The sequence below is a fragment of the Dendropsophus ebraccatus genome, chromosome 5 (genome assembly GCF_027789765.1).
Source record: "Dendropsophus ebraccatus isolate aDenEbr1 chromosome 5, aDenEbr1.pat, whole genome shotgun sequence".
NCBI classification, from domain to species: Eukaryota; Metazoa; Chordata; class Amphibia; order Anura; family Hylidae; genus Dendropsophus; species Dendropsophus ebraccatus.
In genome coordinates, this window is record NC_091458.1 from 20,253,105 (window position 1) to 20,270,692 (window position 17,588).

Here is a 17,588-nt window from a genome sequence, read left to right on the forward strand (position 1 = left end):
CTTAGTCTTGTGTTGCGGGGCAGGTACAGTTAATGGGGTTATCCAGTTAAAGTCTTTTTCTTTCAAATCAACTGGTATCAGAAAGTTATATAGATTTGTAATTTACTTCTATTAAAAAATCTCAAGTCTTCCCATACTTATAAGCCACTGTATGTCCTGCAGGAAATGTTTTATTTTCAGTCTGACACAGTGCTCTCTGCTGCCACCTCTGGCCGAGACAGGAACTCTGTCTTGGTTTTTTATTATTCCCCATAGAAAACCTCTCCTGCTCTGTACAGTTCCTGTCTCGGCCAGAGGTGTCAGCAGAGAGCACTGTGTCAGACTGAAAATAAAACAACATTTTCTGCACGACATACAGCGGCTAATAAGTATGGGAAGACCTGAGATTTTTTTAATAGAAGTAAATTACAAATCTATATAACTTTCTGAAACCAGTTCATTTGAAAGAAAAAGATTTTTGCCGGAGTACCCCTTTAAATACCTTGGTGAATTTTGTTTGTAATGTAGTTTTTAAAATCTTCCTTTTCACATTCAGCCCGCTCCTTTTTTCTCCTTGTGTACCCCCATTGTCTAGATTACTGGGAGCAGTGTCCGGGCTGCTGACATTACTCCCTCTCTCTGCATATAGCAGGAGCGGGGTCCTATGGGCAGTGGTTCTCTTGCCCGGCCCCTTATATACCTGAATGTACCTGCATTGTGGTAGGGAGCAGGTCAGCAAACTTATCATAGCCCTGAGTGGTTTCCATAGCAGCCTCGGGAGCACACCAGGTTCCCCTCCTGGTTTCAGAAGGGGCAGGATTATCCATTGTGATTGACACTTTAGGCCAGCAGCAATCTGATGATGTCACTGCTGCTGGCGTAAAGTGTCAATCACTCGTGCTCGACGTGAATTGAATATACAGCGGGAGGTTAGACGCACGTTTAGGGGGTACATATGCCATAGATGTCCCAGGTGGGTATACCGCTTTAATCATTGATTCAAAGTCAGCGGTTCAAAAAGTTTTTGAGGTTTTTTTTTTTTTTTTTTTTGAATGCTTCAGGGCTCACTTCCACCTTGTCGGAACCACGGCACCCATACATATCTATGGGCCTTACTGTACCGTTCAGCAGTTTACCGTATTGCGGCATAGGTCACTCCACGTATGTGCTGCCATATAGTTTTAGGACTCAGAAGTAGACTTGCAGGCTGCCGTTTCCTATGTAGAGAATAGACGTGCTCCCAGTACTTCGATACCTATACAACGGGTCTCACAAAGCTTTTAGAGCGGTATTATTAAACCTCCATATAAGTTAATGGACTCCTGTACTATCCGATAAACATGGAGCAATGATATTAGTAGATGGCCTATTCAGGGCTCCAGACTAAAAAATTTACCTAGGAGCCATTGGCTCCTAACCTGAAAAATTTAGGCGCCAAATAGAATATTTGGTCGCCAACATTTTAAACCATGTAAAATTAATGTTATGTTACATGGGACTTACTGTGTGCAGAGGCCGCGGCAGCTTCCTCCTCCTTTAGATCCTTTCTTTTCTTAGTTTGAAAACGTTCAACATGGAAACTTGCAACCTGACAACCATATACAGTCTGACAACCATATACAGTCTGACTCAGTACTTCAGCCTCACTTGGCTAGCCTTCTAATGAGGCTTACTCTTCTGAACTTGAACTTAAAGGGAACCTGTCGACCCCCGTGCCGGGGTGACAGGCTCCCAACCCCCCGTTAGAGCCCCCTATATTCACCTCATCTTCACCCCGCTTCTGAAGATGGTCGGGTCACGGAGATCTCAGCCGCTGCAGCCCGGCGTGCGCTGAGAGATGAGTCCAACGCTCATAGAGAATGACGGGAGAGTCCAGTGCTCCATCATTCTCTATGAGTGTTGGACTCATCTCTCAGTGTGCGCGCCGGGCTGCAGCGGCTGAGATATCCGTGACCCGACCATCTTCAGAAGCGGGGTGAAGATGAGGTGAGTATAGGGGGTTCTAACGGGGGGTTGGGAGCCTGTCACCCCGGCACCGGGGGTGACAGGTTCCCTTTAAAAGCTTGCAACAGTCTATACATACTGAGCTAGACTTATGACTGCAGCCATAGTGACCCCCCCACAAGATGTGTATATAGATAGATATATCTCTCACCTAGTGACTAATGCAAGTGACCCCCTACAATACAGACACCTGAGGGGCCCTGATAATAATAATTGTGCATATATCTATCTCCCAGTGTCTGCAGCCAGTTTGCCCTACACTTATAGATGGCCCCCTCCCCTTATAGATGACCCCCTCTACCCCCATTATAGATGCCCCCTTCTCCCCCCCATTATAGATGCCCCCTCTCCCCCCCCATTATAGATGCCCCCTCTCCCCCCCCATTATAGATGCCCCCTCTCCCCCCCCTTATAGATGCCCCCTCTCCCCCCCCATTATAGATGCCCCCTCTCCCCCCCCATTATAGATGCCCCCTCTTCTCCCCCCCTTATAGATACCCCCTCCCCTTATAGATGACCCTCTCTACCCCCATTATAGATGCCCCCTCCTCCCCCCCATTATAGATGCCCCCTCTTCTCCCCCCCCTTATAGATGCCCCCTCTCCCCCCCCATTATAGATGCCCCCTCTTCTCCCCCCCTTATAGATACCCCCCTCCCCTTATAGATGCCCCCTCTCCCCCCCCATTATAGATGCCCCCTCTCCCCCCCATTATAGATGCCCCCTCTCCCCCCCCATTATAGATGCCCCCTCTTCTCCCCCCCTTATAGATACCCCCTCCCCCTATAGATGACCCCCTCTACCCCCATTATAGATGCCCCCTCTCCCCCCCCATTATAGATGCCCCCTCCCCCCCCCCATTATAGATGCCCCCTCTCCCCCCCCCATTATAGATGCCCCCTCTTCTCCCCCCCTTATAGATATCCCCTCCCCTTATAGATGGCCCCTCTCCCCCCCTTGAAGATGGCCCCTCTTCTCCCCCCATTATAGATGCCCCCCCCCCCTCTCCTCTATGCTGAGCAATATTTAAAAAAAACAAACACACAAACTCACCTGACAACCCGCTCCCCCGGCGATCCTCTTCTTCGGACGCTGTCCCCGGCTGATGCGCGGCTGCCGGGGGTGTCCCGTCCTATCCCCGGCAGCGCGGCGCATCAGTGAGCTCCCTGTACGCCGGGGCTGTGACTTCTGACACAGGAAGCGTCTCTGACGCGCGCTTCCTGTGCCGGAAGTCAGGGCCCCAGGCAGCTCACTGATGCGCCGCGCTGCCGGGGATAGGACGGGACACCCCCGGCAGCCGCGCATCAGCCGTGCATCTTAAAGAGACAGCGCGCCGCCGCCGGGGCCAGTCGCAAATGGCGCCCAGATTAATAAATCTGGGCGCCATTTGCAAAACGTCAGTCGCATTGGCGACCATTTTGGTCGCCATCTGGAGCCCTGCTATTTATTGTGCCTCCACTTTCAGGTCCCCGCGATGACGTATGGGATAAGTGCCCCATATAACGTCCGCATTCGGCCATTGTTCATACAGGAAACCATTCTCCATTAGTGGCGGTGACATTCTAATCCCAGGTGGAGTTTTGCTTCTTCCAGAGATGACTTCTGATACTCTCTACAATTTACACAGCCATTTGCCAGCTTTCTATCCTGCTTTTATGGGCTTGTATGTCTAGAGAGCCACCCCATCAGCCCGGGGTTCAGACTTAGCGGCGCAAATTGGCAAATAAAAGGAGAGATTTATTAAGACTGCAGTTTCATATGACGTCCCTGATCCATACGTCAGTGGAAGAAGATGTGGTGATGATCAGAATTTGTTAAAGGTCCTTAAAGTGTCAGTCACCATAAAAAACTTTTGACATGTCATAGAGACATGTCAAAAATTCTGATCAGTCCGGGTCTGAGTGTTCAGATCCATACTGATCAGGAGAAGAACGTGCTAAGCACGGTCCTCTCCTCGCTCTTTGTCACATGATCAGTCGTACTCCAACTGATAGTGAATCTAAGTCTATGGAGCCCGACACAGAATTGGGAGAGGACGCCCTGCAGCTGCGGTCTTCTCATTCTGACGATCTGTAGGGGTCTGAACACTCAGATCTGGATCGATCAAAAGTTTTAACATCTCTCTATGGCATATAAAAAGTTTTCTATGATGACAGTGACACTTAAACAGTAGTGTCCATCACACCTAGGCTATAATAGTATCCCTTTAATGGATATGTGATAATGAAGCTCTCAGTGTATCATGAAATATTCATCTATGGGTGACAGATGCCAACGCCATAGTGGTCTAGTTGACGACCTAATGTCGTATTGGTCTAGCTAGAGATCTATTGTCATAGTGGTGCGGTTGAAATCTGATGTCATACTGGTCTAGCTGAAGATTTAATGTCATGGCGGTCTACCCCAAGACCTAGTGTCATGGCGGTCTAGCTGAAGATTTAATCTCATGTCGGTCTACCCCAAGACCTAGTGTCATGGCGGTCTAGCCCAAGACCTAATGTCATGGTGGTCTACCCCAAGACCTAGTTTTATGGCGGTCTAGCCCAAAACCTACTGTCATGGCCGTCTAGCCCAAGACCTAGTGTCATGGCGGTCTAGCCCAAGACCTAATGTCATGGTGGTCTACCCCAAGACCTAGTTTTATTGCGGTCTAGCCCAAGACCTAGTGTCATGTTGGTCTAGCCCAAGACCTAATGTCATGGTGTTCTAGCCCAAGACCTAGTGTCATGGTGGTCTAGCCCAAGACCTAGTGTCATGGCGGTCTAGCCCAAGACCTAGTGTCATGGCGGTCTAGCCCAAGACCTAATGTCATGGCGGTCTACCCCAAGACCTAGTTTTATGGCGGTCTAGCCCAAAACCTAGTGTCATGGCGGTCTAGCCCAAGACCTAGTGTCATGGAGGTCTAGCCCAAGACCTAATGTCATGGTGGTCTAGCCCAAGAAATAGTGTCATATCGGACTAAAAAAAGCTCTAATGTCATACTGGTCTAGCCTGAAACTTAATGTCATGCCGGTCTAGCCCAAGACCTAGCGTCATACTGGACTAGCCAAAGATCTAACATCATACCTGTCAAGCTAAAGAACTAATGCCATACTGGTGTATCCAAAGATTGTCATACCGGTCCAGTTGAAGATCTAATGTCATACTGGTCTGCATAAAAATTTCATACTGGTCTAGCCAAAGATCTAATTTCATGCCGTTCTAGGTGAAGACCAAATGTCATCCCGGTGTAGCCAAAGATAACCTAAGCAGACACTTTAAAAGCAAATCTCTCACCCCCTGACTGAGCTGGTTGCACCACTGAATAGATATTAAATAAAGCATTTAGAACATACCTTTATACCCACAAAAAAGGTTCGGGATAGGGGGAGTGAGGTAATCTAAAAACTGGGCTGCAGTACTAAACTACACCACTGGATGTCACCCTATCTATACCGAAACAACCCACTGAAAGGATGATACACAAAAAAGCAATGGGCATAGTTTATAAAGATCAAATAATAATTTTATTGTATATTAAAAAAATACAAAATAAAGAATCACATATTGTATATAAAATTAAATTAAAATGACCACAGAGTAAAAAACAATATTATAAAAAATGGTGCCAGCTAATATAACTCATTTAAAGTACTGCGGCTGTAAAAACCCTATAGCATAACATCCAACAAGATGGCCCAATGGGGATTCACATAATATTATTACATGAGATTCTAAATACAAAAAGTCTCACAGTGCCCCCTATATCTTTCCTTATGTAATGACAAGGAGTCTATGACTGGTTATTGTCACAACCTCAGTCCAGATTGCTGCGCACCTATTCACCATCTCAGTCTTTTTGAAATGCGTCTGTTATATTTTTCACAGACTATTACATCTCCGAGCCTCTCGTGGTGTTTCTGATATAACCCGCCCGATCCTGGCGGCAGGTCTCTTAGCCGCGTTTTTACAGCTAATAGGTTTTCGCACTTTTATGAATTGGATGATGACATTCAGCTGTTTTTGTATTTCTTTTCTTACGTAGACGCGGCGTGTGTGAGGTTGTTTTTTGTCTGGATTTTAAGTTGACAAGGCAAAAATGATAAAGATGTATCAGCATGTCGTGGTCTGTTGTCTAAAGTGGTACTCAGGGAAGAAAAAAAAGTTTTCAAACCAGCCGGTGTCAGAAAGTTATATAGAATTGTAATTTACTTCTATTTAAAAACGTCAAATTTTCCAGTACTTATCAGCTGCTGTATGCCCTGCATGAAGTGGTGTATTTTTTTCAGTCTGACACAGTGCTCTCTGCTGCCACCTCTGTCCATGTCAGGAACTGATTAGAACTGATAAAGAATACAAAATAAATTGTGACACATAGCAGACAGGATAAGGGACAACAGGCTGATCGGTGCGGCTCGGATCGTGGAAACTAGAGCAGCAGAGTACATGCTCTACTGCTGTTCCATTCACAGTCTATGGGACTTTTACCAAGTGCTAGAGCAGTGGATGAGCATGAGCTTTAAATGACTGTGGGCTGAATTCCCCTCTATAGGACAGCTATCTCTTCTGGACTCCCTATACACTTACATGCTTGGCTTGGCTGAGCGAAGAGAGTGGAGCATGCCTCCCGCGGTGGTGGCTTACCTCTATACTAAGCATGTCCAATCCTTCTCTTTCCTGACATTTGGAGAAAGTTCTCAGGCCCCTATATACATTAGATTGTTTACCAGTTCAACCTAAATCTACAGGTTCATCTGACAATAATGGGGCCTATAAGGTATAAAGCCACTTTGCCTTAAAGGGAATCTGTCAGCTCCCGGGCCCTACCTGAGGTGCTGGCAGTCCCCTAGTGAGCATGGTAACTTTTGGTAATTTTTCGTGCAGTGGATTATGCACAATCTCACGTCTCCTACTGTACTGAAGAGTCAAAGAGGAGTCGTTTGTGCCGCACTCTGGCACACCTCTCCACTCCTTCCTCCTCCCTCCTCTTCATGAATAATCAATGCTGCCCGGCCTCCTGCTCGCCCAGCTGTCAGCCAGTGTCTCTGATTGCAGATCAGTCCTCTGTAGGCAGGTTATGTCTGAAAAACACTCAGATATGTGTAGGAGCTGTGGCGTACGTGTAACTCACCTGTCTAGTGATCTGCCAGCAGATCATTCTCTGGTTCAAATCCCCCAATGGAAATGTAATAGAGGATTTTAGTTTTTTTTTTTTTCTTTTTATTATTGTATCATTTTTGAGGCTATGTTCACACACAGTATTTTTGCTCAGTATTTTGCAACCAAAACCAGGAGTGGACTGAAAACCTAGAAAGGCCATATAAACACTGTTTAAATTGAGCGGATGGCCCTCATTTAATGGCAAATATCGTCCGTTGTTTTAAAATAACAGTAATTGCCATTAAGTGGCTGTCATCTGCTCAGTTTCAACAGTGTGAGAACATAGCCTCTCTGTGTTTTCAATCCACTTCTGATTTTGGTTGCAAAATACTGAGCAAAAATACTGTGTGCGAACATAGCCTTATCAATGATACAATAATGAGAAGAGAAAAATAAAGACCTCTATTTCATTTCCATCGGGGGATTTAAACCAGAGAATGAACTGCTGGCAGGTCTCTAGGCAGGTGACTTACCCCTAGACCACAGAGATTCAACTATATCTGCGTGTTTCTTTCAGAGGACTGATCTGCAATCAGAGACACTGGCCGACAGCTGAGCAAGCAGGAGGCTGGGCAGCATTGATTATTCATGATTAAGAAGGAGCAGTGAGGTAGTCAGAGTGCGGCACAAACAACTGCTCTTTGCCTCTTCAGTACAGTAGGAGACGTGAGATTGCGCATAATCCACTGCACGGAAAATTACCAAAAGTTGCCTTGCTAACCAGGGGGCTGCCAGCTACAGCACACTGTCAGCACCTTAGGTAGGGCCCGGGAGCTGACAGATTCTGCTTAAAGGGGTACTCCAGCGTGGGGGCACTTTTGCGCTGGGACCGGGGCCGAGGTGGCCGAGGGAAAAGACGTTCACTCACCTCGCCAGTTCCAGCGGCGGGTCCCGCATCACGGCGCTCCGGTACCCTTCAAGCCTAGCCATGATTATATCCAGACTCTTCAACCCTAGCTGCTACCATACCCAGGCTCTTCAAGCCTAGCCATGACTATACCCAGACCCTTCAAGCCTAGCCATGACTATACCCAGACCCTTCAAGCCTATCCATGATTATATCCAGACCCTTTAAGCGTAGCCGTGATTATACCCAGACCCTTCAAGCCTAGCCATAATTATATGTAGACCCTTTAAGCCTAGCCATGATTGTACCCAGACCCTTCAAGCCTAGCCATGACTGTACCCAGACCCTTTAAGCCTAGCCATGATTATACCCAGACCATTTAAGTCTAGCTGTGAATATACCAGGACTATATCTAGACCCTTTAAGCCTAGCCACGACAAAATCCAGGCCCTACCTAACATTGCTTCTTGTATAGATTACTTTTCTATTCTTTGAAAAAAGGCAATAAAACAGGGATCTTAAAGGGGTACCATTTCACCCTTCCCTGGGTGCGGCAGCAGACATGGAAGGCAGTGCTGGATATAGTTCTTAAACTTGTTTTTTATGTTTTTTTTATTGTTCATTATGCTTTTCTCCTGCATCTCATCTACATCTTTGTCTTTAGGTGGACTTTCTGCTTCTCGGTGGAGATCTGTTCCATGACAACAAACCGTCCAGGAGGACTCTACATGCGTGTATGGAGCTGTTCAGGAAGTACTGCATGGGGGATCGGCCGGTCCAGTTTGAGGTTCTCAGTGATCAGTCTGTCAACTTTAGCTATAGCAAGTAAGTGAGTGCTAGACCATCTGATTTCTTATAGGCAATTCATGGCCTAGTTTTACTGATAAAGCCAGATACTGGAACATGTCTTTGTACTTTGTTAAATCTTATTTATAGTACATTATAATTGACGCTGATGTTTTGCCTAAGCTGTTTTTAACAGCATTTAGTGACATGCTTTACGGCAAGTCTCATAGACGTAGACACAATGAACGTCTCCCTACCCTGTTTTTTGTGTGCATGCTTTGTGGGCTCATTCGTGTGCACCTGTCATCCCACTATATACACTGGTGTCACACAGACGCATACTCCAGCAAACGTTTTTTTTGTCTTTCAAATCAACTGGTGTTAGAAAGTTATTCAGATTTGTAAATTACTTCTGTTTAAAAATTTCCAATCTTCCAGTACTTATCAGCTGCTGCACGTCCTGCAGGAAGTGGTATATTCTTTACAGTCTGACACAGTGCTCTCTGCTGCCATGTCAGGAACTGTCCAGAGCAGTAGCAAATCCCCATAGAAAACCTCTCCTGCTCTGGACAGATCCTGACATGGATAGAGGGGGCAGCAGAGAGCACTGTGTCAGACTAGAAAGAATACACCACTTCCTGCTGGACATACAGCAGCTGATAAGTACTGGAAGACTTGAGATTTGCAAATAGAAGTAAATTACAAATCTACATAACTTTTCTGAAACCAGTTGTTTTGAAAAAAAAAAGATTTTTGTTCAGAGTGGAGAATCCCTTTTATGAAAAATGTATACTCTGATTTTGTTCCCCTTTTTAACATATACATATATATATATATATATATATATATATATATATATATATATATATATATATATATATATAAAATTATAATATATATATATATCTTTCTATATTCAGTTTCCCTGACATGTTAAGTATATAGGTTTATACTTGCAGTTACTTATTTTATGATCGTGTCTCGACGAGTCTCACCGTGTTAGGAACCATTTACACGGCAGTAAGTCATTTATTTTCTTAATAGAGAGAATGAAATGTTCCGTAGAGATGGAGGTCGTGTATAGCGAGGCAGACGCTTGCGTTGTCTTCATCCCGCTTCCGTCTCTGCTGTTCCTGATTATATGTAATTAGCATGTTGAGGTTAATGTGGGATATGACGTTAGTATATACGCGTGCGTTAATGTCGCTGCTCTGAGTGTAATATTCACGTGTGGGCTGGCGGCCACCTCTTCCCGTGTATTCTTAGCTGTGACTAATTAATAATCAGACATTTTCATCCTGAAAACAGCATATTCCTAAAGGAGTATTCCGGACCAGGACTAAAAATAAAAACAGAACAGAAAAAAAAAAACATACTCGCCCAGCCCCATACCCACCCCTGCAGCTCTTTTATGGCTCTTCTGGTCCCCTGATCTCTCTTTCTCCTGCTTCTCAGGGAGAAAGACGTTCCAGATGAGCCAATCACTGTCCACAGCAGTGTCCAATCCTGGCCAGTGATTGGCCGGCAGGTCCTGCTCCTGAGAACTTGTTTTGCAAGCAGGAAGAAGAGAAATCAGGGGACTGGACAGAGCCTTACAAGAGAAGAGGGAGATCAGGGCTAGGTGAGTATACTTTTTTTTTTGCCGTTATTTTAGGGTCCTAAAATAAAACAGGGTCTTACGTTATTTTATTTTTCTCCAAAAAAAGGGCTAAGGGTTATTTACGAGTAGGTCTTATATTTTACTGCAGATTTGTGCCCTGCAAGTCCCCCACAATTCCTTACTTGTACTCCACAGAGTAGATTTTTTTCTAAACTCTTGTTGTCTGGGGGTAAAAATGTACCATACCGTATACCTGTTAGAAATGAGCAGATCTGTTCGGGCCGAATCTGCAGACTCAAGAGGCAGGTGGAGGGACTCTGGAATGGGACTCAGAAGCTGGTGAGCAGATTTGGCTTTGCTGTGACGGGAGGTAGCAGGACACTTAACGGTTGGGGGCTATGGTATGCTTAGTCTCTGTTTCTATCAGGGCTGTGGAGTTGGAGTCGGAGCTAGTTTTGGCTAGAGTCGGAGTTGGAGTCGGAAAAAATTGTACCGACTCCAGCTTTAAAAAAAATCTTTAAAAAATGTAGAATTGAATTTTGATATGAATTTTACAAGTTTTGCTCATGAATATATATTATGAGCAACATTCTAATAGGACACTGGCCCTATTACATAAGGGTGGTCGGGAAGATATATCAGTAATAGGACACTGGCCCTATTACATAAGGGAGGTCAGGGAATATATCAGTAATAGGACACTGGCCCTATTACATAAGGGAGGTCAGGGAATATATCAGTAATAGGACACTGGCCCTATTACATAAGGGAGGTCAGGGAATATATCAGTAATAGGACACTGGCCCTATTACATAAGGGGGTCGGGGAGATATATCAGTAATAGGACACTGGCCCTATTAGATAAGGGTGGTCGCGGAATATATCAGTAATAGGACATTGGCCCTATTACATAAGGGGGTCGGGGAGATATATCAGTAATAGGACACTGGCCCTATTACATAAGGGGGTCGGGGAGATATATCAGTAATAGGACACTGGCCCTATTAGATAAGGGTGGTCGGGGAGATATATCAGTAATAGGACACTGGCCCTATTACATAAGGGTGGTCGGGGAAAAGTTGTTGGTCACTATTTGGCAGTTTGTTTCTGAGCTGGAAGAGTCCATTGTGTGTGGGGGGGATCTGTGCTGTTCTCTTCCTGGAGGGTGGATGACTGTATATGAGCAGCAGTGTAATATGAAGATATCCTGTGTAATAAAGAGGAGGAGGAGAAGACATAAGTAGTGTAGCAGTAACCTCTGTCCTCAGTGTGGTGTTTTCTCTCTGGGAGAAGATTGTGTGTTTTTCTTCAGTGTTCAATCGCTGCAGCTGTGTGTGTGTGTGCTATGGCTGCAGTAGGGTGTGTGTGTGTGTGTGCTCAGGGACGGCCTTAGGGGTGTGAAGCCAGTGCGGTTGCACAGGGCGCAGCATCACTCCCGGCCAGCAGGGGGCGCTCCTGCTGTTAGATGTTCTGTCTGCAGGAGCGCCTTCCTCCTCCCGCAGGGGTTTGTTCCTTTCCCCTCTCCTGCCTTCCTGACAGCGCCCTCGGGCCACACAGGCACTTGCCAGACCGTCAGTATCTGGCAAGTGCTGCCCTCTCAGCCCCTGGATGCCGCCTCTGGCCCCGGCTGGTTCTCTCCCCAGTCCCTACACTCACATGCTGCACGGAGCTGCTGACGGCCCCTCCCCCTCTCCTGCTGTGTGTGAGGAGGGAGGAGGGGGAGTGATGGCGGCAGCTGGAGGACTCCTACCAGGGACTGGACTATGAAAAGGAGCAGCAGCAACTCTGTCAGTGAGTGTCATCATCAATGTGTTGTCTGTCAGGCTGCTGAGTGCTGCTAGTATTTCCCAAACCCCCATTATCCCCTGGTAGCTGGTGTGTGTTACATGACTACAACCCCCATTATACCCTGGTAGCTGGTGTGTGTTACATGATTACAACCCCCATTATCCCCTGGTAGCTGGTGTGTGTTACATGATTACAACCCCCATTATCCCCTGGTAGCTGGTGTGTGTTACATGATTACAACCCCCATTATCCCCTGGTAGCTGGTGTGTGTTACATGATTACAACCCCCATTATCCCCTGGTAGCTGGTGTGTGTTACATGATTACAACCCCCATCATACCCTGGTAGCTGGTGTGTGTTACATGACTACAACCCCCATCATACCCTGGTAGCTGGTGTGTGTTACATGATTACAACCCCCATTATACCCTGGTAGCTGGTGTGTGTTACATGACTACAACCCCCATCATACCCTGGTAGCTGGTGTGTGTTACATGATTACAACCCCCATCATACCCTGGTAGCTGGTGTGTGTTAAATGACTACAACTCCCATCATACCCTGGTAGCTGGTGTGTGTTACATGATTACAACCCCCATCATACCCTCGTAGCTGGTGTGTGTTACATGATTACAACCCCCATCATACCCTCGTAGCTGGTGTGTGTTACATGACTACAACCCCCATCATACCCTGGTAGCTGGTGTGTGTTACATGATTACAACCCCCATCATACCCTGGTAGCTGGTGTGTGTTACATGACTACAACCCCCATCATACCCTGGTAGCTGGTGTATGTTACATGGTTACAACCCCCATCATACCCTGGTAGCTGGTGTGTGTTACATGATTACAACCCCCATCATACCCTCGTAGCTGGTATGTGTTACATGATTACAAACCCCATTATCCCCTGGTAGCTGGTGTGTGTTACATGACTACAACCCCCATCATAACCTGGTAGCTGGTGTGTGTTAGATGATTACAACCCCCATCATACCCTGGTAGCTGGTGTGTGTTACATGATTACAACCCCCATCATACCCTGGTAGCTGGTGTGTGTTACATGATTACAACCCCCATCATACCCTGGTAGCTGGTGTGTGTTACATGACTACAACCCCCATCATACCCTGGTAGCTGGTGTGTGTTACATGACTACAACCCCCATTATACCCTGGTAGCTGGTGTGTGTTACATGACTACAACCCCCATTATACCCTGGTAGCTGGTGTGTGTTACATGATTACAACCCCCGTCATACCCTGGTAGCTGGTGTGTGTTACATGATTACAACCCCCATCATACCCTGGTAGCTGGTGTGTGTTAAATGACTACAATCCCCATCATAACCTGGTAGCTGGTGTGTGTTACATGACTACAACCCCCATCATAACCTGGTAGCTGGTGTGTTACATGACTACAACCCCCATCATAACCTGGTAGCTGGTGTGTGTTACATGACTACAACCCCCATTATACCCTAGTAGCTGGTGTGTGTTACATGACTACAGCCCCCATTATACCCTGGTAGCTGGTGTGTGTTACATGACTACAACCCCCATTACACCCTGGTAGCTGGTGTGTGTTACATGACTACAACCCCCATTACACCCTGGTAGCTGGTGTGTGTTACATGACTACAACCCCCCTCATAGCTGCAGTGTTACATGACTACAACCCCCATGATCCCCTAAAAGCTGCAGTGTTACATGAACACAACCCCCATCATCCCCTGATAGGGTATGATGTAGAAAATAATAGCAAGACGGCACTCACTGGATTCAGCTGGATGCTGTTTAGTTGCAAAAATCACCAAATACAAATGCAATGGCATACAGGGAAGCCTTGCAGATAAACAGCATCCAGCTGAATCCGGTGAGTGCCGTCTTGCTATTATTTTCTACATCGTATTCTTGTAAGTACCTCTCATGGACTGAGCACGGATAGGCGAGGATAAGTAGTGCCAGGATTTGCTACTATTACTGGATTTTTGTACCCTGATAGGGTATGATGGGGTTGTGGTCATGCAGCACTGCAGCTGAGAGTGGGGTTGGGCGGTAGGTTTTGGTGGTGGTGGTGGGGGCACCTCGAAAAATTTCGCACAGGGCGCCGTCTACCCTAAGGCCAGCCCTGTGTGTGCTATGACTACACAGGCTGTGTGTATGTCTGCTATGGCTGCAGCAGGCTGTGTGTGTGTGCTATAGCTGCAGCAGGCTGTGTGGGTGTATGTGTATGCTATGGCTGCAGCAGGCTGTGTGTGTGTGCGTGCTATTGCGTGCCCCCACAGTGATCTTCTATATCACTGTGTGACCTTCTATATCACTGTTTGACCCCTCTCTATATCACTATGTGTGACCCCTCTCTATATCACTATGGCTGACCTCTATATCACAGGGATCTGGCATTGTTAGCAGTGTTTCTGTGTGTGTGTGTGTGTGTGTGTGTGTGGTGAATATTTAGTTACAAACCTAGAAGACTGTCAGCAGGAAAAGACCACCTGCTCCATCTAGTCTAGTTCTGAGTAGTTCAAGACATGGAGGCTGGAGACTGGCTGCATCCACTGCACACACAGGAGAAGCTGCTTTATATACAGTACAGTATTCCTTATTCCCTCAGAAGTCACTCCAGGATCATGTAGGACATTAGGGAGAAGCTGCTGAGCCTGTGTGATAAATAACTCCCCTGGTATATGACCAGCCATTTATGAAGGAGCAGGAGTCGGAGTCGGTCCTGATAAAATTCAGGAGTCGGAATTGGAGTCGGAGCTGCGGCTTACCGACTCCACAGCCCTGGTTTCTATGACATCAGTGAAATAGTGGGTTGAAGTACTAATTTAAACTCGTCTAAACTTGCCCATCTGTGTCCAATATCTAATGTATATGGATCGGTGGGGTGGGTTGTTTGGAGTATACAGTATGTCAGCTAAAGGAGTGTTTGGCTGATGGGGTCAGACTTCAGTCCTTTATTGCCATCTTAACCCCCTAGATGCCGGAGTCAGTAACAACCATTGCATCTAAGCAGTTATTTGACATGTGCCAGTCCTGTCATGTCTCTGTACACAACTGTGGAGTGGGAGTTGGTTGGTTTGGCAGTCAGGGGGCGTTTTGAAGGCCTCTGGAGCTGCCCTGTTACATTCTGTCTAAGGCAGGCTGCAATAGGAGATTGGCAGTTGGACAGTACACTGCAATACGTTGCAGTGTACTGTATGAGTGATAAAGTTGCATTTTTATGTCCTCTATGTGGGCTAAAAATGTAAATGTATATAAATATTTTAAAACTTAAATTGTAAAAGTATAAATTGTGTATAGTATCTTTATTTTTATTTTTTTTAATGACAGTGACGTTTAACTATAGCAGGAGGTCTAATTTTCTGCCCATCCTAATACACGGTCCTTATCCCTCCCCTTAGCCTGAGACGGCTGATAACAGGGGATAATAGATTTATGTTTAGTGATGTAGCCAGTATATGTGTGACAGGTGAGGGTATAAATCCCTTGTCACAGTCAGCTGACATCATTCCAGTAATTTAATAACTTCATTCTAATCCCCAAGTGATGCCGGCCTGTCTAAGTAATGTGTCTTAATGTCAACTTGCCGGCTGAGTAATAAGAGGCATATACATGAGTCTGTTAAATGCTGCCTGGTGTCACACTGAGCTGGCGCCTGCACAATGGTGATTTATTCAGCTACAGGCGCCTCGTAGTGACTCCATTATCAATGGCCTCAGAGCGATTTCCAAGCGCAAAATAGTCTTCATGTCAAATTCAGTCTCCAATAAAGAGCTTTATTATCAAGAATTATTAGGAGCAGTATTATAGTAGTTATATTCTTGTATATAGGAGCAGTATTATAGTAGTATATTCCTGTATATAGGAGCAGTATTATAGTAGTTATATTCTTGTATATAGGAGCAGAGTTATAGTAGTTGTATTCTTGTATATAGGAGCAGTATTATAGTAGTTATATTCTTGTATATAGGAGCAGTATTATAGTAGTTATATTCTTGTATATAGGGAGCAGTATTATAGTAGTTATATTCTTGTATATAGGAGCAGTATTATAGTAGTTATATTCTTGTATATAGGAAGCAGTACTATAGTAGTTATATTCTTGTATATAGGGGGCAGTATTATAGTAGTTATATTTTTGTATATAGGAGGCAGTATTATAGTAGTTATATTCTTGTATATAGGAGCAGTATTATAGTAGTTATATTCCTGTATATAGTAGGCAGTATTATAGTAGTTATATTCTTGTATATAGGAGCAGTATTATAGTAGTTATATTCTTGTATATAGGGAGCGGTATTATAGTAGTTATATTCTTGTATATAGGGGGCAGTATTATAGTAGTTATATTCTTGTATATAGGGGTCAGTATTATAGTAGTTATATTCCTGTATATAGGGGCAGTATTATAGTAGTTATATTCCTGTATATAGGGGCAGTATTATAGTAGTTATATTCTTGTATATAGGGAGCAGTATTATAGTACTTATATTCCTGTATATAGGAGCAGTATTATAGTAGTTATATTCCTGTATATAGGAGCAGTATTATAGTAGTTATATTCTTGTATATAGGGAGCAGTATTATAGTAATTATATTCTTGTATATAGGAGCAGTATTATAGTAGTTATATTCTTGTATATAGGAGCAGTATTATAGTAGTTATATTCTTGTATATAGGAGCAGTATTATAGTAGTTATAGTCTTGTATATAGTAGCAGTATTATAGTAGTTATATTCTTGTACATAGGAGGCAGTATTATAGTAGTTATATTCTTGTATATAGGAGCAGTATTATAGTAGTTATATTCTTGTATATGGGAGCAGTATTATAGTGGTTATATTCTTGTACATAGGAGGCAGTATTATAGTAGTTATATTCTTGTATATAGGAGCAGTATTATAGTAGTTATAGTCTTGTATATAGTAGCAGTATTATAGTAGTTATATTCTTGTACATAGGAGGCAGTATTATAGTAGTTATATTCTTGTATATAGGAGCAGTATTATAGTAGTTATATTCTTGTATATGGGAGCAGTATTATAGTGGTTATAGTCTTGTATATAGGGAGCAGTATTATAGCAGTATGATAATAGTTATATTTTTGTACATAGTGGCAGTATTATAGTAGGTTCTATCATTTAAGACAGGTATCATTATTTTACAGAAACTATCCCTTAAGACTTGAAATGATACCTGTGGTTATTACTTACACCAACTGGGAGCACTGTTTGTTTGTAATCCTATTACTTTTTATTTTTCACAGATTTCCGTGGGTAAATTACCAGGATGACAATCTAAACATTTCTATTCCGGCTTTCAGTGTCCATGGAAATCATGATGATCCAACTGGGGTAATTGTCCTAATATCTTAATACATGTAGACGCTGAGATTTCTTTTTAGCATTGACAATGCAGCAATGATGAAAGAAAA

The 17,588-nt window shown here is 44.5% G+C and overlaps 1 protein-coding gene across 2 annotated transcripts in view; it reads left to right on the forward strand.

The window, feature by feature from the left end:
* MRE11 (MRE11 homolog, double strand break repair nuclease) overlaps nt 1-17,588 on the forward strand; it is a 161,133-nt gene that overhangs the window by 10,996 nt on the left and 132,549 nt on the right. For both annotated transcript variants that reach the window (XM_069971979.1, XM_069971980.1), the window contains exons 4-5: nt 8,633-8,793; nt 17,421-17,508. In XM_069971979.1, coding sequence (XP_069828080.1) covers nt 8,633-8,793; nt 17,421-17,508 — 249 coding nt within the window. The remainder of the gene's footprint in view (nt 1-8,632; nt 8,794-17,420; nt 17,509-17,588) is intronic.